The 25,017-nt window shown below is 33.2% G+C and overlaps 1 protein-coding gene across 2 annotated transcripts in view; it reads left to right on the forward strand.

The window, feature by feature from the left end:
* Window positions 1–25,017, forward strand: part of SLC24A2 (solute carrier family 24 member 2) — a 292,133-nt gene that overhangs the window by 239,487 nt on the left and 27,629 nt on the right. For both annotated transcript variants that reach the window (XM_031969129.1, XM_031969134.1), the window contains one exon: window positions 11,755–11,895. In XM_031969129.1, coding sequence (XP_031824989.1) covers window positions 11,755–11,895 — 141 coding nt within the window. The remainder of the gene's footprint in view (window positions 1–11,754; window positions 11,896–25,017) is intronic.

A 25,017-nucleotide genomic window follows, 5' to 3' on the forward strand; every position in this document is an offset into this window, starting at 1 on the left:
GCGCATGTCAGGAAGATATTGTAATAGCTTCAGGGGAAAAATAGAGGCAGTAGGAATGGAAAGAAAAAAATATCAGACAGACAATTCCAAGAACATTTTCACTTTTCTCTCCCTTTTCCCCCTTAAATATAAGTAGGGCAGGTTTATTATTGGAACGTGTTCTGAAAGATCTGAGTTCAAATTCAGCCTCAGACACTTACTAGATTTTCCTAGTCAAATCATTTAAACCTGCCAATTGCCTCAACTGTAAAAAGGAGATAATAATAGTATTACCTCTTAAGTTTGTTGGGAGGATCAAATAAGTAAGATAATATTTGTTAAGCACTTAGCACAGTGCCTGGAACATAGTAACTGCTTAAATAACTGCTTGTTGCTTCCCTTTCCCTTGTAATATGAATAATAACACAATATGGCAACTATAGAATAAGGGTAAAAGTACAAAACTGGGCTGAAATTGAATCAGTAAATTAATCATGTGTAACATACCTGTGTGGGTCCTGGAAGATCTTTCAAGTATTGGTAAACCATGAAAATTGCAATCAAAATACCTCAGGCTAAAATAACAGCACCAAGAACAGAGATGAAAGCAGACCCAGTCTCTAATCTCCAATGGTCTGGAATTTCCCAGGATTCAGAAGAAAATGGTTCAGTGTCACCAACATAACAGTCAGTTCCTGATAGTTTCTAGGCATCTCATCAATTTTGATCACTAATGACCAGCAACAGTAATCCAAAAGAGTCCCAATGAAGCTGAGGCTTCACAGTTGCAAGGAGGTTGCCCTATATCAGGTGCAGCCACCAGCACCCTAACTTGACTTAATTATCCCATATGGTTCTCAAACTGGAATTCTGACTTTTCCTCAGAAATCTCAAAACTGAAATTTAAAATGTCACCAAACTGGTGAATTCTGGAAGTTGTTTCTAGAATCTACACATCTCTATGAGAAGTCTGACTGGATAGCAGCCAGGTAGCTGAAGGATGACATTTGAAATTAGTGAGATTTTAGAACTGGAAAGGATTTTAGAGTTGATTTGTATTCTCTCATTTTACAGATTAGGAAGTTGAGACCCAGAAAAATTAGGAATCATCTAGCTTTCTAGCACCAAAGATATTACCAAATTCCACATCCCCTGATTGTCTGCTACTATTCCCATTATACATTATTTCCTAAATAAATTTTCAACTTTAAAAACTAAAGGCTCCAAGGCCTCAGTTTTATTTTTTAAATTCTTGTATTGTTTCTGCCAGAATTCAGTATCTCTATTTTGTTCACTTCCAGTCTCTATTTCTTGCTTCTCCTTTCCCCACTAGAGCAATTTCATACTGGGTCTTTCCCACAAACAGTGTTTGTTTATTCATAGGGAATTGTTGGATTAAGTTCACAGAATATTTATTTTTACCTTCTCTAGATTTTTTAAGCTTCCTTTAAAACTTCCATTTTGTCTTTGATGATCCCTCATTAAGGGTTTTTATTCCTTTTTTTAAAAAAACAATAAACTATAATCTAGAGAATTTCTGTACTTGCTTATCCTTTCCTAAGAGTGTTTGCAAGTCAAATGCTCTACTTGCATTTTTTATCCTTCAGATAACACTCTTTTTGTTGAAGATCCATCTTTTTTTTTTTCCCCACTGATGACTGGCTTCAGCTTTGCAGCATATATTTTGTGAGGTTGCAACTTGAGCATCTTTGTTTCGGGAAACATCTCAGTACATTCTTTTCTGCAGTTTCTCATGGCCACAATCTTGAGTTATTCAAATTAATATTCCTTCATAGCTGAAAGTCTTTCTCTTGGTTTCTTGAAAAATGTATCACTCAGTATTTAAATTATGACATTTAATCACTCTGCCCTTGTAAGTTTCAAGTATGGAGTTCTTCTTGGATGGCAATGTATGGATTTGATCCATCAATAATTTGTTATCTGTATTTAAAAGCTCTAGGCAGTTTTTAAGCATTATTTCCTAGAGTTTCTTATTTAAGAAAATCTATCTTAACTAATTTAAGTTAGTGTTATACTCCATATATTTTCAAGATCAATCACTTTGGCTTATATTGAATTCATCTATCATTGATAATTATTATCTTTTGAATCTCTGTATTCAATTTTCTTCCACTTCTGTATTATTGAGTTCCAAATCTGTCTCTTTTAGAGCTTCTAGTTCTCTGGAGAGATTGACTTTCACATGTTATAATTCTTCTACCATGTTTTTTGTCTTCTTTAGTTCTGCAATAAGCTCTGCTTTCCAACTTAATTTCCATCCTAATATCTGCTTTTACATTTTTTATTTCTTTTGAACCTTCCTGTTTCCTGTTTCCTGTTTTTATTCTATTCTTTCTATTGAGGCCACAGAATTATTTTTTTTACTATGATTTTTTGGGGTTCATTTCATAGTATATGTCCATTGTATTATGATCTTTATTTTAGTTTTTTACTAATTTTTCCTTCTATATTTATGAGTTTCTCTGTTAATATAGCTAATATAACATTTACTCTTGGACTTTAAGTGTATGTTATACATATGTGTATGTATATGTATATATGTGTCTTTTTCTCTCAGACTTTCATTTTTAAACTACTTTCTTGTATTTATAGAACCCTGTCTCTTGATACTTTCCTAGCTCTGTTTTTTTCCCCTTCCAGTGACATATAAAACCTAGAGGCCTGTGATCCTCAGTTTTTTTGTGTGTTGGGGATGTGATTGCCTGGCTGGCTCTATGGCCAGAGAAAACTCCATGAGAAGGAACTGACACCAGTGGTGTCTAGAACTCCTAAGGCTTCACTTGAATTCTATCCTATAGTCTTCTGTCTGCTCCTCCATCCCCCAACCAAAAAGAAACTTTTTTCATTTCTGTAGCTTGGCTGAATTAGTATTTTTGGCCCTTTATGAAATACAAAGGGATCAAGCAGATACCTCCCTAGCTAGATCCTGAAGCACAAGTGCAGAGTCATGGCTCATGGCATAGTTGAATGTGAGGATATTATAAGCTCTAAATATTTTTCAAATATTATTTCATGATAATTTTTACCCTATGAAGTATTTCTTTCTTATTATATGGATTCAGATTTAATTAGTCTATATTCAATCCATATTTCCTTTTTATTTTTTGAGAATGGTTTTTAGATTGGAGAGATTTCAAGAAAAGAATATTCCTTCTTGCCTATCTTGCCCAACATCCAAAATTTCAACAAAGTTTTCCAAGATAACATTTGTCCTCTATAGCTATCTGCAGTATTATCTATCAAAATCAGAGGTTACTTTGGAAATTTTCCAAACCATCTTGCTACCTCTAGGAAGAAGAGCAACACACTGTTTCTAACAGCTGAGGTCTGTACCATTAGACATTTTCAAAGAAATATTTCAACAAACATTTCATTTTTCACTCCTGAGTCTTACAATTGAGAAGGCGTAGATATTCTTTAAATCTCAATTACTTTCTTTCTGTCTCTGTCTCTCTCTCTCTCTCTCACACACACACACACACACACACACACACACACACACACATCAAATGAGAAGAAGAGCTTCACAGTCCCCCAGAGGTGGGAGTTACAGCATTCACAATTTGTGAAGGTTGGAATTCTATGAGGGATCACATACCCTATCTCTTTTTAAGGTTATTCACAACGGGATTCTCCTCTGAGACATAATTTCCCCCTCAGACTGTTTTCTGTGTCATTGCCACTGCATCTACCCCTCCCACCCCCATTTGATTCTCCTCACTACTATACCATATCCCCCAAATGAATTTGTTCCAGACAGTTAATTAGGATCCTGCTAAAATGCTTGCATTGAGAAGTTAAGACACACAAAAGGTGATTTCACACATACACGTACATATATATAACACAACACAAGCACAAGAGACAGAGACAGAGAGAAAAAGAAAGGCAAAGAGATATAGACAAAGACAGAGAGAGAGATTAACAGAAAGACAGAATAAGAGGAAGACAGAGACAGAGGCAGAGAAACAGATGAGATGATGAGATGAGAAACAGAGAGGGAGAGAAGGAAGGAAGGAAGGAAAGGATCTTTATAGAAACTAAGGAATCTCACGTTAATTTGTTTTAGTAAGGGACCTAGAATCTTACCTCCCACCACTAATCACAATCCTTTATTGTCTCTAAAACAGTTTTTCTTAATTTCTCAAACTTCTCTCTACTAGGTTAAATCAATCCACTTTCTTTTATTTGAATTGATTTTCCACTATCATTTTTATCCTCTTGATTATTAGGCTCAAAATATAGTTCATGTACGCTCATATATACTCATATAAGTAAGTACCTGTAAGTACATATAATTGTATTCCAATTTAAGTCTCGTGCTATTGATATGGGATTATATTATGCAATGATCATCCTTCTTAATCCCATGCTTTGCTTTTCAGTAATCTTACACTGAGAGGTATAATTAGGAAATACTTACAGAAGAGTGTTCTATTTGCCTTTGCACAGGATGTTATTCTTGTATTTGTGGTCACAAGGTAGGAAGAATATGCATATGAATGTGTATATCTATAGTTTCACCTTACTCATCAACATTTCAAAGATAAAACAGTCAGAACATTTGTTCTAACATCCAAAGAGATAACAAGAGCTAGTTGAGTTCCCTAAAAAGTACCAGTATGAGGATGTAATATTTTAAGAAATTTTAAAACTATGTGGGGGGGGAAGGGGAGAGAATGATCTTTCTCAATGATTCTAGAGGAAATTAAAATATATACAGCACTTATTTTATCAGTCTTTATTGATATGTTGATATACTCTTTTATAAATATTCCAATATCTCCTAGGTTAGTAAATTTAGAACTACAAGGGAAATGTTCTCATCCAACTCCTCATTTTAAAGATTAAAAAAGTTGAGCCCAGAGGAATTAGGACTGTTCATAAAATCACACAGGTAGTAAATGACAGGTGGAAGTTGAATCCATTTCCTCTGCCTCTAAAGTCATGGAACTTTTACTGTGCCATAAGTATTCTTTCCAACAATACAGCCCCCAACCCATCCATCTGCACCTGCCCCTGTATGTGTGACCCTTTTAGATGTTCTTCAATGAATTTAACAGGTGGATGTGCCTGGTGTGCTAAACAAGGTTCTTCCATTCTTTTGGCATTAGGTGGATGTGATCAAATTAATTAGATTTGCTCAAAATAAAGGCAACCATAACATAATGAAAAGAGCTCTGGATTTGGAATTAGAGATTGTTGTTTTATTGTTTCAGTAGTACCTGGCTTTTGATGATACCATTTTGGAATCTTCTTGCCAAGGATATTAGAGTAGTTTGGCATTTCGTTCTCCAGTTCATGTTACAGATGAGGAAACTGAGGCAAACAGGGTTAAGTAACTTGCCCAGGATAATATAAATAATAAGTGTCAGGCCATATTTGAACTCAGGAAGATGAGTTTTCCTTACTGTACACCTGGCACTCTACCCACTGTGCTACCTACCTGTCCAATTAGAAGGGACCTAGACTTAAATAAATCTCTCTCCATCCCTCCCTCCCCCCCCCACCCCCGCCTCTTTCTCTCCACACACATTGAACTCCACAAATCTAATGCTTCACATTTGTAAATTTGTAAAATACAACCTATTTTAATGCAATATCTAAGACCTTCCCAAGCTGGGAAGAAGAGAGTACTCAATGTACAATGTAAATTAGTCAGAGGACAGACATTTATTTCCAATACACAAAAGAAATGTTGAACCCAGACTCACAAGTTTGCATTGACAAGCCTTAAGCAATCAATAATTTACATCCTGCTGGGAGTGAAAATTTAAACTTCAGAAAAGAAAACCATTTGTGAGACTATCCAAATTTTGTATTTTACCTTGGCTTTGTACTATCTGAGCAATTCCCTCCAGATCTATATCCTTTATAAAACCAGGCCAGGGATAGAACTTATTTAGTTGGTGGTCACTTTCTCCAAAAACCAAAGGAAAAGTTGACAAGGGAGTCTCAAAACTGCAAATGGCACCAACTGGAAACCCAAGATCTTCAGCTCTCTCAAAACTTACCATGTCACCTTCCAATCTGGATATGTCCATTTCTGGATTGTTTTTCAATCCTATGATCAGACAAGAAACATAAAGCAGGAGAGGAAACCAAAGGTTCTGGTTCAAGCCCACCCAGCTGAGCCTCAGCTTTAGTTGCCATATGGTCTGCAGTTACCATGTTTCTCAGGTAGAAGGAACTACTCATAAAAGAGTTTGAAATGGTCCTAATGCAATCCATTGCCTACAGCCAGGAGGAAAAGACACAACTGAGGTCCAGTCATCTCCCTTTAAAGATCCACTGAGTCGGTGACTCCTCCTGTTCAGCGACCAATAAGAGGACTCAAGAAGCACTTGAGTCCTTCCATGCAGAGTTTTACATGTGTTTACTATGTGCCAGGAACTGTGCTAAATGCTGGGGATTTTTTGCCTATCGCTGTATCCCCAACACTAAGCACAGTACCTGGCACATAATATTGTTCATCCTTCATCTTCGAAGAGGACCAATGACATCAAGGATGAAGACATGAATTGGATTTAAGTGAAGCAGAGCTATGCAGAGTCATCAGCCTCACTCTCCTTCATCAAAGTCCAGTGGCAAGACAAAAGCCAGGATAACTGACCATGGTCTTGGATGTGGTGGATGGCCACGGCATCTTTAGTGTCCAACAAGCTCTAAGCACTCCATGGCATCTGCTTCAGCCACTTACATGGCCACTGGAGCAAATTGTCCTTGTATGCATTTTTCACCAAAGGAGTTTTCACATTCCCCTAACTCACCAATGGGTTTGAAACCTGTTAATTACCCCCATCTGATTTGGCCCATCTGCCAAGACATTTTTATAAAGTTGTGGCTAATTCACATAATACAGCTTCATGGAACCACCCGTGAAAGTTGAGTGAAAAGGCAGATATAAAAGGTAGAGAAGCAGGCAGGAAAGCATCACACATTCCCTGATACATAAATATCTTTGGAATCAGTGATAGGGCATTTAGAGGTCTTGACTTTTTTCTCCTTTTAACAAAATATTCTTCTGTCTTATTTCACAGTAACTCAGGTTATTCTTAAGAACTAGGCATAACAGGGTATTTACTAGTCAAAAGAAAACCTATGTCTGCTTGGCCCCTTGATATCCTAAGAGTCTATGACAATAGGTTTGTTGACTTATGAAGAAAACTATAGACGTGCACAGGATGAAAAATGGATTTCCCCCACACTTTACTGGAAGATTCTTTAGGATTTCATATCTACATGATCTCACAGGTTTTGTGTGGAAAAAAAAGCATTTATTATTTAATGTTCATTCCTTATGATAGAAAAATAAATTAAAATTATTTTAATAAATCATTATAAATAAAGATAAATTAAAATTATTTTAACAAATTAAATTATTTTGATTTTCAAATATGGAGTTAAACAGAAAAGTCTTATATGAAAATAAAGACAGAAACCATTTTTACTGTCATGTTCTGATTTTTATATTGAACTAAATGGGAGAAAGAATAGTACAATTTTCTATGAGAAGTTTTAAAAAAATCAAATTTCAGTTCTGCCATTGAGGGCCTGCTTGACTTCTGACTAAAGTTGACCTTTTTAGACTTCACTTTCCTTATCTTTAAAATGAGGGGGTTAGACTAGGTGACCTTTAAGATTCCTTCTTGTTCTAAATGTATATTCTATTCAGTTAATTTGTTTATTCTAAGTGACAGATGAAATAAATATGACTCTGATTTAGCTTTAGCTGGAAGAATAAATTAGGGGTGAATAACAAAGATACATAGCTAGAGTAATTGTCTTAATGTAAATATATTTGGAAAGTCAGTTTTTCAAGATAACATAAGACTAATGTCTTCTTATTTTCCCACTCATTCTCATTATCAAAATGGAAAAATATAGCACAATAAATTTGCAGAAATTTGATTTGGAAGTGATAAAGAGTCTTTGAAAATCTAAACAAGAATTTTATAATATATAAAGAATATTTCATCATAAGTTCAATTCAATAAGACTCAAGTAATTCAGATAAACTACATGAGAAATTTGTCATAATTTTACTACACACAGAAAATAAAATTTCCAGAATTTTTGAAGCCATAATAGAATGCAAGGGAGGCAGGAAGTATTTTTCCTTTCAATTGAAGGGAGGGAAAAGCAGAAATATATAGAAAGAAAAGAGTAGGATTTACTGATAGGGCATATTTGTTTTGGTTTTTTTTCTCCTTTGCATCCTTTATAAATCTAAAGGTACCATGATGTTTAGAATTATGGGGGAGAAATAACTAAATCATTTCTAACTTCTGACCCATAAATATACCCCACTGCTAAACATATACCCCACATAAATCCTAGACAGTTCCCAAGTAGCTCAAAATATTCATAGCAACATTTTTGTGTTAGCAAAGAACTAAAAACAAAGAGGGAGACCATTTATTAGGAAATGACTTAACAAATAGTGATATATGAATGTAATAGACTCCTATATAAGAAGCTAGAAATTCAGAGAAGAACAGAAAGACTTATATAAACTAATATGGAGCAAAGTAAGCAGAACCAATAAAACAATATATACTATAGCAATGTATGAGGAGAATGCTAAAATTAAGGTGAAATTTTTGCAATTGTCATGGCCTATCTTACCTTCAAGTTTCATTTGGGAGGTATGGGGCTTTGGTTACGAAATGTCTTTGAAAAAATTTTTAATGCAGTTCAAGTGTGTCAGTTTCTCTTAACTGTTGTTTCCCTTGCTTTAAAGAAAAGATTCTTAGGGTAATATAAAATATAGAGAGAAATAATCTCAATGTAAAAAAATGTAAAACTAAAGTAATTAAGATATATTGTTATATGATCCTAAAAGTATATTTTGTATAATTTGGCTTACTGATATAATTCTTATGCTTGTTATATTAAATGGAAAACTTAATAATTTACAAGTAATTACAAATACATTAACTGAAAGTTACTTTTAAATGTCATTAATATTTGTTACAAATGGAACTACCAGCTGCTGAACTTTAAGGAACTGAATATCCCTTAGCTTTTGCCAATTTTTAAGAGGCCAAAATTTGAAAACAGAAGAAACCATTAGCATTTTATTAAAAGTAAAAAAAAAATTGTATTTTCCAGACTTTGTGTTTGCTACTTTTTCAAACCAATACTGAAAGTATTCATTTTCAACAAAGGAGCTAAAAAAAAAAAAAGATAAGCAAAAAACTCATTTAATAGAATTTTTGCCATGTGGAATTTTTGTCAAATGAGTCTCATTTTCTGAGCTGTCACTATCAGCAATTTCTGCTTTCTCATTTTTATCATCTTCCGATACTTGTAAAAACTGAAATTTGGAGAAATGAATGTAGTAGAAACACTATTTAATTGTGAAGTCAAGAAACCTGGGTTCTGAAAAACAGTTTTCCTATTTGTTATCTGTGTGACCTTGAACAAGACAACAGATTACCAAGCCTTCATTAATCACCTTTTACTGCTTAGGCTCTAATAATACAAAGACAAAAAATTAAACCATTCCTGCTCTTAGAGCTCAAATTCTATCAGAAAATACAATGTGGTCATGTATACAAGTATATAAACCATAAACATAAGTTAATTTTGAATAGAATTTTACAGAGTATAAGAAAACAGGTCATACTTGAGTTTTGAAGGAAACAATCTTTCTGGGACTCAGTTTCCTCCTATGTAAAAAGAGAAGGTTATGTGATCTCCAATATCTCTTCCAGCTCTAACATCATAAGATGTGAATGTCCTTGTCAAATAAAATAATTTAAATTTACATAGAGTTTTAAAATTTTTTATCAGGATCAGTTGCAAGTAATAATCATAATCATAATAGCAATCATTTATGTAGTTCATTAAGTGCATTAAGGTTTGTATATCCTTTTATATGTATTATCTTTTGTCCTTCCCATCAACCCTATATGGTAGATGCTATTATTATTCCCATTTTACAGAGGAGGAGGCTATGAAGCTATGAAATTACTAGGTTCAGTAATTTCCCCAGAATCACAGAGATTATAAATATCAAAGCTGGGATTCAAAGCCAGGTTTACTTTGCACAATGCCTCAAAGACCATCAGTTCTCTATGAGTAGTTCATGTTCCTCTGTTGAAACAAAACAGTATCAACATTTATAAAATGACAAAGTCTATACCTTTGTTTCTAATCAGAATGATCTGTGATACAGTATAAGCTCGCTGAGAGCAAAGACTGTTTTACTTTTGTATTTGTATCCCTAGTACCTAGCACTACCTGGCACAAGATAGGTACTTAATAAATTATTTTTTAGGGGACACAATAGATACAGTTCCTGGAGTCGGGGAGGCCTGAGTTCAAATTCAGCCTCAGATACCTTATTAGCAAAGTGCCCTTAGACAAGTCATGTAATTCCTATTTGCTTCAGTTTCTTCAATTGTAAAATAGGAAAATACCTCAAAGGATTGTTGTGAGGGTCAAATAGAGAAAATATTTGTAAAGTGCTGTGGTAGCTGACACATTATAGATACTGTATAAATGCTTATTCTTTTGTCTTATTGATTAATTTATTTTTTTTAAATCAGATATCACAACATTGTTGTCTCATCAAAAGCAGGGCAGTTCCTCCCATAAATGAGATTTAAGTTTTTGTTCCTTCCTTAAGTTTTCTGCTGCCATAACCCTTGAGAAATCAGTGTTACTCTTACATGATCTATTATATCCTATCAAGTTGGGGGAAATGTGGGACCTTTTGACAGACCTTTGTCCAAATACTAAGTTTTGTTTTGTTTTTTGAGGCAATTGGGGTTTAGTGACTTGCTACTTACACAACTAGTAAAGTGTTAAATGCCTGAGGCCCACATTTGAGCTCAGATCCTCCTCACTTCACTATCAGTGCTCTATCCATTGTACCATGTATCTGCCCCCAAATATTAAGTTAAAAAAGACTGGACAGCAGAGGGCTGACTTCCCAATGATAAGATCTGGGGCCATAGTGCCTCATGAAATTTTCTATAGAATAGCTGCAAAATGCATTAGTGGAAAAAAATAATTTTATGTTATACCAGATTTTATATAATACCAAACTTACTCACATCCCTGTTCTTTTGAATTATAAAGTATTTCTTTGATATTTTAAGCAGGAATAGGTAGAAGGGGTCATTTTTTATGGTCTTTTGCTAGAGAGAGCTAGAAATGGTCCCCCAATTCTAACAGTCTACAGTTTCACAGGTTTGAGACATATTGAGTCTGAAGTTAATAAGTTTTTCCAGAAAGCTTCTGTAAACTGTTACAGAAGAGAACGTTGGATACAATAACAGCAATATTGTTTTAAGAGCAATTTGAGTGAGTCAGTCATTTTGATTATTATAAATATTCAAATTAGCTGCAAAGGATATATGAAAAAAGACAATCTGCATCCACAGGAAAAAACTCATAAATATAAATATGTGTAGAATGGTTTTACATATAGATAGATAGATAGATTTGCCCATCTCCGGGGCAAAGTTGGGAGGGGGAGAAAGAAAAGGGGAGGAGGATTAAAAAGAAAAGAAAAGAAGACTGGCACATTATTGGGTTTTCGTGTTTACAAATTATTACTGTCTCCTTATGGCTTGAGTTGAATATGACAAAAAAAAATGTACCCTTAGAAAATAAGTATTAAATGAATACAATAACTGAAGAATTCCTATAAGATTCTTAATTAGGTGGGTTTTCTGATTCAAGATTTATTTTCCTTATTTGGCTTACCCAACACTCTTTATATGTCTTTTCCCAACACAGGCTTCAGATACAGGTGAAGATGAGGACGACCAGCCACTCAGCTTGTCCTGGCCAACTAATACCCGCAAACAGATTACCTTCCTGATCGTTCTTCCCATCGTGTTTCCACTATGGATAACCCTCCCTGATGTCCGAAAACCTGTAAGTAGAGAATTCTTAAATTTAAATTAGATTTGCAAAGCAAAACAAGATGCCTGAACACCTGAATTACCTGGCTTTTTGACTAGGTATATTATGTATACACATACAAAAATACATTTGAAGTTGCTTTTTTTTTCTAGGCACCATTAACTCAGTGGCTATTCTTTCATTTTTAAACAAGGAAATAGGGAGCAGGTCTGGAATTCCACATAATTTATTTAGAAGCAAAAAAAAGCACAAAGCATTGATTAGGTTAAAAGGGTAAATCATCCTTCACAGACTAATAGTACACTATTTCAAAGTTGGATTCTTTTTGTACAACAAAATAACTGTATGGACATGTATACTTATATTGTATTTGATTTATACTTTAACATATTTAACATGTATTGGTCAACCTGCCATCTGGGGGAGGGGATGGGGGGAAGGAGGGGAAAAATTGGAACAAAAGGTTTAGTAATTGTCAATGCTGTAAAATTACCCATGCATATAACATGTAAATAAAAAGCTAAAATGATAATAACTTTTTTAAAAAGGGTAAATCATCTTATGTGAACATTGCTAAATTCTGCTGTTGGGAAGGTCCCTTCCGGAATTTATTGGGTAAAAGAGATAAGAAATATTGAGAGAAACCACACTGCATACAGAAAATAACTACAAGAATATACTAAATGTTTAGGAGAATTATACACATTTAACCTATATTAGATTACTTGCTGTCCAAGGGAGAGGGGAGAAGGGGAGGGAAGAAGAAAAGCTTGGAATGCAAGATTTTGCAAGGGTGAATGTTGAAGACTATCTTTGCATGTCTTTTGAAAAATAAAAAGCTATTATTTTTTTAAAAGAATATATTAAATAGATTTCCTGTTTACTTATAGTCTACTGAGAGAACCTTGCCATTAAGAGAGGAATCATTTCTAGGAACTAAATTATGTTAACCTAATAAAACAGAATTTAATCCCAATTAAATAATATCCCACATACGTGCATATGCAGTTATATAGATATGCATCTATAAGTATATATTATAGTAATATATGCATCTATATTTGACATACCTTAAAACTGCACTAAGACTTTTGGTATACCTTATGTGTATATGTATGATGTACCCAAACACACATATATATACATATGTGAATATATATATACACAAGTATTTGTATATATATATATGTGACAGCTGGATGGCACAGTGGGCATGTTGGACTTGACATAGAGAAGACAATTCAAATTTTGTCTGAAATACCAACTAGCTATATGACCCTGCTAAAGTTATTTAACTTCTCTCAGCCTCAGTTTTCTCATCTGTAAAATGGGAATGATTATAGTACTTACCTTATATGATTGTTGTAAGAATAAAATGAGATAAAATAAAGAAGGCATTTTACAAACCTTAAAGTTCTATATAATGCTGACTATTGTTTTTGTTGTTGTTATACAAATTGAAACAGAAAGTAAGTAATACATTTAAAGATATTTCAAAGAACTGACAATTTGGGGACTTCTCAGATTCCATAAAAATCCATGAACCCGATAACTAAATTAATATTATTCACAATAACAAATTAGGAAGGGAAGCCTATATGGTAGGGAAGATGACTCATTTAGTTTGGGACATGTTGAATTTAAGATGCTATTACTCCTCCACTGAGCAACTAGAAATGTACCAGGAATAGGTCCTTTAATCTCTCTGGAGATCAATTTCTCTGGAAGTGTAATTTTGACTAAGCCTCTTAGGTTCTAAGCTGAGCTTGCTTTCTCAACTCTTCTACACTTGCAATTTCAACACCATCAAAAGTTTCTACCCAAAAGATTCATATAATTGTATATTTCATTTGGCAATTGAGCATGTATTGTGTACAATAATATTTTAAGGTTATCAATACTTACAATCTCTTCAGCATAGAAAACTCCCATTATAAAAAATCTCCATAAGTCAGTGCTGACCAGTAATCCATCTCCAAGTTACACACTTAAGGATTTTCTTAAAAGCATCAAAAGGTTAAGTTATTGTTTACAAAGCTACTAAGTGTCAGAAACAGGATTTGGGCCCATATCTTCTCTAACTCCAAAGCTAACCTTCTGCCCACTCTGTCATGTTGCCTTACTGAGGTAATAGCAATAACATATGTTTAAATCACATTTTTAATGATTGCAAAACTTCCACGACAGGGGTAGTGCAAATATTACTATTCCCTTTCTTGTTATTGTGTGTTGTTCAGTTGTTTAACTTATGTCCAATTCTTTGTGACCTCATTTGAAGTTTTCTTGGCAAAGATACTGGAATGACTTGAAATTTTCTTTTCCATTTTACAAATGAAGAAACCAAGGAAAACAGGATTAAGTGATTTACCCAAGGTCTCACAGTTAGTGGTTGAATTTAAATTCATCCTCCTTACTCCAGGGCTGGACTCTATCCACTGTACTACCTAGCTGTCCATGTCCTTTTTAGTGGCAGGAAAATCATAATTCAGAGAGATTATGACATGAAAATAGTTCACTAATTCAAAGTCAGAACCAAAATCTTAATAAGTATTCTCTTTTATTCCTTTTCCTTTCCTTTTCTTCCTTTCTTCTTTTCTTTCTTTTTTTTTCTTCCTTCCTTTCTTTCTTTTTCTAATCAGATTTTAGCCCATTACAATTCAGAATTATAGAGTTCAAGTAATCTACAGCTTCAGTCTCCTTGGTAGCAGGAATTACAGTGCTCTTCCCTCTAGACTTAAGGGATTTTTTTAAATGTTCATTTATGAGTGATCTTATCTTAGAGTTGTTTAAAATGTTCCAGCTGCAGGTTTCTTATTGACTCTCTATACCAAATTGAATCATGGCGGAAGGAAGAACATAACCATTGTAGTTTTAAGGGCTCCAGGTGATCTCTTCTTTGGAACATAGAAGGAGGAGGAAGGGTAAGGGATCAATGACAGCCCTTCATAAAAGTCACCTTCAAACTTGACATACCCAGCTTCACTGAATTTTCAATACTTCTACTATTCAATATGGTCTCAGTCTCTCACAGGTGAGACAGAGACAGAGAACATAGGTTTTAAAAAGGAGAAGGAGCTTTTTCAGTCATATAAATCTGGTTGATTTTTTATTTCTAATATCAGAGGCAAGAAAAACTAATGAGAAAGGCCCAAATCTTTAAAAATGGGGAATACAAGCACAGGGTCTAAAAGTTCCCAGAAAAGAAAGAAACAACTTCACAGTTGTTAAGACATTCAAGGGCACTGAAAGCACTGCCAGTCAGTCAATTAACAAACATTTATTAAGCACCTATGTGAGCCAGGCACTATCCTAAACTCAGGGAATACAAAAAAAAAAAAAAAAGGTGAGGGGGGGGAGCAAAAGATCATTCCTGCACTCAAGGAGCTCCCATTTTAATAGGAGGGACAACACATTGATAACTGTATGCTCAGAAAAACTATATGCAGAATAATTAAGAAATAACCAATAGAAAAATTCATAGAGGCTCGTGATCTCCTGGTTTGAGGGGGCTATCACAAACAAAAAAGAAAAAATTTTAATGATTCTAAACTCAGTGTGATAATTGTGTCTGTGAATGCAGTCAGAGCACTCAAACTCTATTTTCATACTACCATCTCAAGGCAATGAAAAGTCTGGCATTTCCTAATCAGATTTTGCTTTTTTTCATCCTTCTGGTAATAAGAATGGAAAAGGAAAACTTCCTTGTGAAAGATAATGTCTCCTAAATCATCACTTTCCATCCAAAATGAGCAGCAATAATCTGAGTGTACAAGAAATCAATGAGTATGATTTGTAGGGGAATGGAATGCGGAGGGAGGTAAAATAAGATAATAAATTATTAACTAGCAGTCCTTGTGAATGACCAAACAATTGAACAACAGGGAATAATTAGGAAACACTTATCCCTCATTTGAGGTTTTCTTCTGAAGTTTCCAACTGCACATTACTTATTATTCATAGAAATATTAAAAGTGATTGCAGCCTTACCTGGTAGTACACAAGGTATGGGCTTCTCTGAACTATTCAGTAGGAAGTTCTTAGATAATATGTGCACTCACTGGGCATGCATGTGTGCACTGCATTACCCAATTTTAATGTTTTTTTTCTTTTTTTAATATAACTTTTTATTAATTTTAATGTTTTTCAAACCTCTATATATAAGCACATAATTTCTTAATTTATTGATTTTTCATTTATTCTTTAAACCTATTTTGAGCATAATTTTGTCAATGAAAAGATGAATGAAAAATATTAAGTGTTTAATATATCAAAGTGCTGGAAATATAGGCAGTGTAAAGTTTGTGAAAATGTTAATGTTGTAGAAGATAAAAATTTTGATGCTATAGGGAAATACATGAGTAAATTAGACATTTAGCAGAGATCCATCAATCCATCTGACAGAGAGAGTGAAACAAATACACAAATAACATAATACAAGGCAATATATGATAGCAAGGTAGCAGTAGAAATATTTTCAGGCAAAAAGTAAAGAGACCTGGATTCTAATGCATATCCTGCCCTTCATTAGCTGTGGGACTTTTGCAATGTCACTGGTTTTCTCTTGAATTGAATAATATTTTAAGTACTGTATAGAATAAGTATTTTATAACACATTATATAACCATGTATAATACATGGTAGTGCAACTATTATTACAGACTTGCAAAATTCAACAAATACTTATAAGCACCTACCATGAATATATGTGGAATAACTCAGTAAAATAGGTGCAGACTGCTATTTCTGAGAAATGAAAGGCCAATCTAGGTATGATTAAGAGAGTCAACCAGCATGTATTAAGTACTCTGCCAAACAGTTCTGTGCTGGTTCAGTATAAAATTATCTTAAGGTACTATTCCTCTTTTACCTCAGGAGGTAGAAAAAAAAAATTCAAAGGCCTGATAAAAAGTGACAGAGTCTACTTGGAAATATTGAAAGTAGTTTATAAGAGTTTTGATTTAGAACAGGGCTTCTTAAACATTTTCCACTCACAATCCTTTTCAGTCTGAGAAATTTTTGCAACTTCATCTCAAATCTGAACTGAGGTATTTCTGGCAGCATTCATGCATGCACAGTGCAAAGTATGTTCAGAACCAAGGCTGCAGTAAAATCGCCTGATGTAACATGGGCAAGTACTGCCTCAAACACCCTGAATTCATTATACATTTGATTTTGAATTAATTTTTGGTCATTGCATTCAGAAACCTTTTACTGTTGCCAAATTTTTCAAATTTAACATTGCCTCCATATTCAGTTACAAGCCATAGTTTAAGAACTTTTGATTTAAAGCAAATAGTTCAAGTTTCACATGACTTTTTTCCTGAAAAACTTTGTTCACAATTTGTTTGTATATATTTCATTATTTCCCAATTACATGTTTTTAAAAAATTAACATTCACTTTTTTTAAAATTTGAGTTCTAAATTCTCTTTCTCCCTCTAATCCCTTCTTCTTCCTTGAGAAAACAAGCAATTTGATATTGATTATGTGTACAATTATCTTTACATTATAAAAGAAAACACAGAAAAAAAGGAAGGAAGGAAGGAAGGAAGGAAGGAAGGAAGGAAGGAAGGAAGGAAGGAAGGAAGGAAGGAAGGAAGGAAGGAAGGAAGGAAGGAAGGAAGGAAGGAAGGAAGGAAGGAAAAGAAAAATTAAGAATATTTGAAAAGTATGCTTCAATCTGCATTAGGAATAGGAATTTATCAGTTCTGCTCTCTGAAGATGAATATCATTTTTTCTTATAGGCCCTTTGGAATTCTCTTGCATCATTATCTTGATCAGAGTAGCTAAATCTTTCACAGTTGATCATCATTACAATATTTTTCCTATGTACAATGTTCTCCTAGTTCTGCTGACTTCTCTTTGGATCAATTAATAAAAGACTTCCCAAGTTTTTCTAAAAGCATTCTGCTCATCATTTCTTATACCACAACAGTATTCCATCACAATCTTATACCACAATTTGTTTAGACATCTCCCAAATGATAGGGGATCCCTTTGATTTCCAATTCTTTGCCACCACAAAAATTTCTGATATAAATATTTTTCTAAGGATTATGAAGAGTTAAACATTATTGAATAATTGAACAATAGCAGCAACATAAATATTTCTGTACAAATATGTCATTTTCCCTTTTCTTTGGTCATTCTAGAAGAAAACTTTTTAAAAGGTTCAAAATACAAAATATAAATAAAATTGATAAAAGTCTGAGTCCCCAGGGAAGCTATTGATTTCCCACACAGAGGATTAGGAAAGGGGCATTGTCTCCCAAAGAGATGAATTTTTCCATAGGTTCCATATCTCTCTCTAGCAAAGATTTTTATCTTCTTTGTGACGTAGACCCCTTTGAAGAGGTCTAGTGAAGTCTTTGAACCCCTTCTTAATATAATGTTTTTAAATACCTAAAAGAAAATGCATAAGATTTCAAAAAAATCAATGATAAAGAAATAAAAATGTATTTTTCCCATTCAAGGTCACAAACCAAATGAAATAAACCTATGGACCTCTTTAATGAACTATGATGCCTGATACATGAAGCAAGAAAACAAAATGGAGAAACAGAGAATAGGACAGATTAACAATAGTATCTCTTCCTGATCGTTTCCATTAACTATAGAAAAGGCCGCAGTCTTAGGAAAATTAGAATCAATCAATCTCTCTCTCTCTCTCTCTCTCTCTCACACACACACACACACACACACACACCAGAAAGAGATGTCTGTCTGCCCCTGCTGCCCTTCTTTCTGTCCAATTCTTTCTCTTTGCATCCTTCTAGAGAGATCTTTTTTGAACTTTGTTGCAGTAAAAAAAAAAAAAAAAAAAAAAAAAAAGTCCACTCTAATTCCAATCCCATGTTAGATTCTTCTCTTCCCATACTGGGGGGAAATGCTCTTCCTAGGATCTTTAGTGAATTGGTCGTCTTCACAAGGCATTCAGTTCAAGGTTTGCCATTAGGATTGTAAATGTATTAGAAAGATATTGGGAAAGATAGATAATTTGTTTCTCCCACTCCATACTCTGATTCTGAGATATCTAAATTGTATATTGTCCAAATTATCTCCTGGGAAAAAGAAAACATAGGCATAAAAAAAATTCCAAGTAGTATGAGCTAAGTAATGAACAAATTATACAGATCATGGGTACTACAAGAAGATTGTAATTCTCTTTTGGATAATGAGCAAATGGTATTTTTGTTAATTTTGCTCTAATAAATTACCAAATGCCATGAGAAGATACATCCAGGAGAAGGAGGGAGAGGAGGGGGGAGAATTGCTAATTGATAGATCTTAAGGTACCATTCTTGGTACAGCATGTTTTCAATAGCTTTTAAATTACCCACAGAGATGAGCATCCAAAGCTTTGACAACAATTACAAAGAAACTCTGATTGTTGATGCAGGAATCCAGTTTTAGAATAAACAATACTCCCACTGGGGTTTTTTCTGCTTCATCTATATGCAAATTATATGACAGTATTTGTTAGAACATGCATTCTCAGATAATTAGTATGGGCTTCACTTTTATGGGGTTTTTTAATTAATGTTTTTGTTTTTAAACTAAAAGACAATTAAAATGTTAAGCATAAGTAAGAATTTATCATTTATTAAAACCACAAATGATAAATCAAGTAACGACCCTGAAGTCAGATCCTCCTCACTGCCTAATTTACTCCTTCGATCAAGTTAACAAAAAGTGAGATATTCACTTAACCAAATGCTGAAATACAGAATTTTACAGCTCAGTAAAACCTTAAAGATCCCTGTGTTCTGAGGTCCTAGCCCAATATCAAGTACATGATAAGTTGTTAATAAATGCTTGTTAGTTAAAACTAATTGGTTCGTCATAACTAAGCTTCATTTTACATATTAAGAAGCTGAGGCCCAGAGAGATGATTTGCCAAAAGTTACCTGGAAAGTTAGTGGCAAAACAGAGTAGATCTCAGGTCTCTTGACCCACTGTCCCATGACTTTTTCACTCTGCCAGAGCCTGTCTAATGTATAGAAATATCCTCTGAAATCAGAGAATATGAGAATTCTTTAATTGTTATCTACCAAATTTTACCTGTGGCTTCCAGTAGCTAGAATATCAACCTTCCTCTGTTGTGTCTCCTCTGGCCAAACCTCAGCAATCAGATAGTGTTCAGCAGCTTTTTAAGTCCCAACCTACATCTGCTCATTTTACAGATAAGAAGAAACCTGAGGCAAACAGGTTTAAGTGATTAGCCCAACTAGTAAGTATCTGAAGTCATATTTGAATTCAGGTCTTCCTAACTCCAGGCCTGACATTTTATACACTGTGCCACTTTAACAAGGGATACAAGATGAATCTGTTATAGTAATTGTTCTCAAGAAGTTTATAAACTGATAATATGTAACCCTACTAGAAAACTGTGCTTAAGTATATAGGAGAGAGTCAAGCAAAGTGCTGAGATAAATTTAAGTAGGGAGAAATCACTCCTCTCCAGGGAAGGTCAGAAAGAGCTCCAAGGAAGAAATGAGATTTGAGTTACTGTCATTAATCTTTCAGCAATCATTTAGAATGGAATTCTACATTACTAGAGAAGAGCACTATCCTGCTTTTTAAACATGAGAAGACATTAAACTTGACAAATTATAGGCCAATGAGTTTGACCTGAAATCCTAGGCAGAATTATAAATATAAAATGTATTATTTAAGGGAGGGTTTCAAACATCATCATCATATTAATAACTAACATTAATAAAGCACTTTTAAAATTTGCAAAGTAATTAATAGCCCCACAACAATACTAGAGTTAGATTATATTTTTATATACATTTTCTAGAAGTACAAAATGAAGTAGATAGAGGTTAAATGATTTGCCCAGAATCATTTTAGCTAATAAATGTCTAAGGATGGATTTGAACTCAGCTAGAATCTCAAAAGAATCATGAGAAAAACTATATGTGAATAGAGCTTAGTACTTCCGGATTTCACAGTATGCTGTAAATAGCCATCAAAATTGAAAACAACAACAAAAAAAAATTAGTTCAATAGAACATATCAAAGAAGCAATAAATAGGAAAAATTGTAAAAAGTAATATTTTATAAACAAAAGAATGTAAATTGCTAGAATTAAAACTGCTGAGAATACTGGAAAGCACTTTGAAAGAAAAGTGGATTTAGACCAACATCTTACATCTTAATCATGTGTTTAAATCATAACCTTATAACAAATAAACTGTATATTTTTAAATCACACAGTTTTTTTTTTAATTAGATGATGAGAGTAAGCATTTTTCACAATTATTGCTAGAGGAAGAATGCTTACTTAAATAAAGTATAGAAGAGAACAAAGAAAATAAAATTTTGCCTACATAAAAGTAAAAATACTTTTCATGGGTTAATTCAACAAAGGTAGAATTATAAAAGAAATTGTAATATGGAAAAATATGTGTTCCACATATCATAGATAAAAGTCTGATATTAAAAATATGCAAATAATTAACATAAATATTGTATGGTAGGAGTCATTCTCCAATAGAGTTGTATCAAATTCTAATAGAAATAAAGGTCACAAAACTGTATGTAAAGATCTCTGCTGGAAGCAGATTGATTTAGAAAACCACAGAGTAACATTTTCTATGTTTTATTTTATTTTATTTATTTTGTTAAATATTTCTCCATTACATTTTAATCTGAATCACAATTGGAGAGTGTTTCCACCTGCAAAGAACTTGGGTGGTGTGTTTGACATCTCTGCTCCAAAAGATAAATAATCAAAGAATATGCACAATAGACATTTTTAAGAGATTTTCAAACTGTAAATAACCATATGAAAAATGTACTCCAAATCACATACTCCAAAATGTAAAAGACATGCAAATTAAAACAATTCCATGCTTCCTTTCAACTAGAACTGTGTAATGGTCCAAGTTTTTTTATTTGTTTTGTTGGAGGGGTTTTTGATGAGGTAATTGGGGTTAGCTAGTCAATGTTAAGTGTCTGAGGTCAAATTTGAACTCAGGTCCTCCTGATTCCAGGGCCAGTTCAAGTTTTTTTTTAATTAAATTTTTTGTTTTATTGTCATCATTGGAGGAGCTATACAAAGATAGGCTTACTAATATATTGTTGGTAAATGTATAAAATTGTCCAATTATTAAGATACAAATTTGAAATTACATCCTAAAATTAACTAGACTTTCCATATCTTTGATCCAGTGATCCCACTACTTGGCATATACCCAAGGAGGTCAAAAAGAATTAGAAAGCTCTAACATATAACAAAACATTCATAGTAGGAAAAAATCAGAAGCAAAGTGAGTCCTAGATGAGTAGGGAATAGCTGAAAAAACTATATTATATGAATTTAATGAAATAGTAATGAAATAAGATAGATATTTCAGGTAAGAAATAACAATAGGAGAAATCCAGAGAAAGATGGAAGAATTTATATAAATTAATGGAGCGCAAAGTAAAAAAAAAAACTAAGAAGACAATATGAACAATAATCACAACAATGTAAATGAAAAGATCAATAACAAGAAATCATATGTTGAGTAAAAAAAAAAAAAAGGCTCATTTCTTCCACCCCAAGAGTAAAGAGGAAGAGGAATATTAGAATTGAATTTTGTGTATAATGTCAAATACAGTCACTGTATAATCACACCAGTGATTGTTTTTATTTATCACAAAGAATATGGTAGGATTTGGATGAAATGACTGTGACTAAAGACAAAAGGCTTCAATAAATGTATTTAGGAAATGTATTTCATTCAGTACTTTTATAAATTAATAACAAGAATCAGAAAAAATTGATAGAAATAAAAAATATCAGAAGACTGATAACTGAGTATAAAATATTTAAGTATTAATCTACCAAACATTTAAAACTTTCATAAAGGTAATTCTTTTGTTTTTTAATTTTAAAAGTAACAAAAGAAAGTGTTAGAAAATTACAAAGCTATCAAATGCTAATGGCTAAGTTGATCCTGCAAAGTTAAAAAAAAATGATAGATCTGTTTTTTTTTTAAAAAGACTTGAATTTATATCTCCTTGATTTCCAAAGGAGGTAAGAAGATGCACAAGAACTACCCATCATATCCACCCCATTTTTAAAAAAGCAGGGTTTGACCATCCCTGCTATAGCATTCTGGGAATTCTGATGTTTTAGAGTAGGTCAAAGGATGTATAAGGTGTCCACTAGCTACTTGCTGCATGTGTGATTTTGGGTAAATTACTTCATTTTTCTCTGTAAAATGAAGCAATTAAACTAGATGGTCTCTAAGGTCTCTTTTAGGAGGCAGCGAGGTGACTCAGTAGGTAGAAAATCTGAGTTCAAATACAGTCTTAAACACTTATTGGCTGTGTGATCTAAGGCAGGTCACTTAATTTCTGTTTGCCTTAATCCATTGGAGAAGGAAATGGCAAACTAACTACTCCAATATCTTTATTAAGAAAACCTCATGGATCATTATATACTTCAACAACAATACTATATAATGATCAGTTCTGTTGGACATGGCCATCTCCAGCAATGAAATGAACCAAATCAGTTCCAATAGAGCAGTAATGAATTGAACCATCTACACCCAGCGAAAGATGATTATGAACCATCACATAGAATTCCTAATCCCTATATTTTTGTTCGCCTGCATTTTTTATTTCCTTCACAGGCTAATAGTACACTTTTTCAAAGTCTGATTTCTTTTGTACAGCAAAATAACTGTTTGGACATTTATACTTATATTGTATTTAATTTATACTTTAACATATTTAACATGTATTGATCAACCTGCCATCTGGGGGGAGGGGATGGGGGGAAGGAGGGGAAAAATTGGAACAAAAGGTTTGGCAATTATCAATGCTGTAAAATTACCCATGCATATAACTTGTAAATAAAAAGGTATAATAAAAAAAAAGAAGAAAAAAAGAAAAGAAAACCTCATGGACAATGTTAGTGTGCAATGGTCACAAAGAATTGAATATAGCTGAACCACAACTACAACATCCCTTTTTAGCCCCAAATCTCTGACCTCATGAGACAGCTTTGGAATCTAAGCTTAAAGATCAATTAAAATACCAAGAACCGTTTCATAAAATTAGATAAAATGACAGCCTTATTTATATGGAAAAACAATGGGATAAAAAAAGCAAAGGAAATTTCCATGAGGAGAGGAGGAGACTTGCATAAGTGACTTGTATGATCTATTATGATAAAATCCATATGAATAAATGTCCCAAGCTTGAGTTACCATAAAGTCAGTAGATCCAACTATGTGAATTTAGGCAAATCAATTTACCTCTCTGGGACCAATTTGCCAACAAAAGATGAGAAAAGCAACCATAACTAAGGAAAGGATTATTGTAAAAAAAAAAAAAATTGGGACCCCTATAGTTGATGCTAAAGCTCTATTGAAAGCTCAAAATCAATTTTAAAAAACATTTCAGCTTCTTGTATTCTTAGTATGTCTCTGTTTTTTAAAAAAAATCATAAATTTTCTAAATGACTTTCCAAGGTCATCTCTGCCAATTGTTGTCTGCCAACTTTCATCCAAAGGCTTATTTCTCTAGACAAAAAAAAAAAAAAAAAAAAAGAAAAAAGAAAAAAATGAATTTTTTCCTCAAAGTATATTACCTTACATTCCATTTAGTGATAATATATGAGGACTGTTCTGTCAGAATTTCATATTCTGAGAAGCCTCAGAAATTGGCCTCAAATTTTTTTCAACAAGGGATACCAACAAAATTCCACTATAGTGTAGAACTTTAACTTTTTTGATCATGTATCCCATCAATAAAAATATTTAAGCATGTCTTCCCAATATAAGTAAGCTATATTCATTGATTTTTAAATCATATAAATAGATCTATTTTATTTAATAGTGCCCCAAACCTGTTTATTCTTACTTAAAAAGTAATGTGGTTTCATTAAAAAAATATTTCATTAATTTAAAAATCTTGGTTGAATACTTTTTAATGAAAAAAATCTTTATAAATATTGTTGTTATTGTTTAGTTGTTCTCAGTCATGTCTGCCACTTCATGATCCCTGGTTTTTGTTTTGTTGTGTTTTTTTTTTTTTGAGGTTTTCTAGGTAATGATACTGGAGTGGTTTGCCATTTCCTTCTCTAGCTCATTTTATAGATGAGGAACCTGAAGCAAATAGGGTTAAGGCA

Source organism: Sarcophilus harrisii, chromosome 1 (assembly GCF_902635505.1).
Source record: "Sarcophilus harrisii chromosome 1, mSarHar1.11, whole genome shotgun sequence".
In the NCBI taxonomy this organism is placed as follows: domain Eukaryota; kingdom Metazoa; phylum Chordata; class Mammalia; order Dasyuromorphia; family Dasyuridae; genus Sarcophilus; species Sarcophilus harrisii.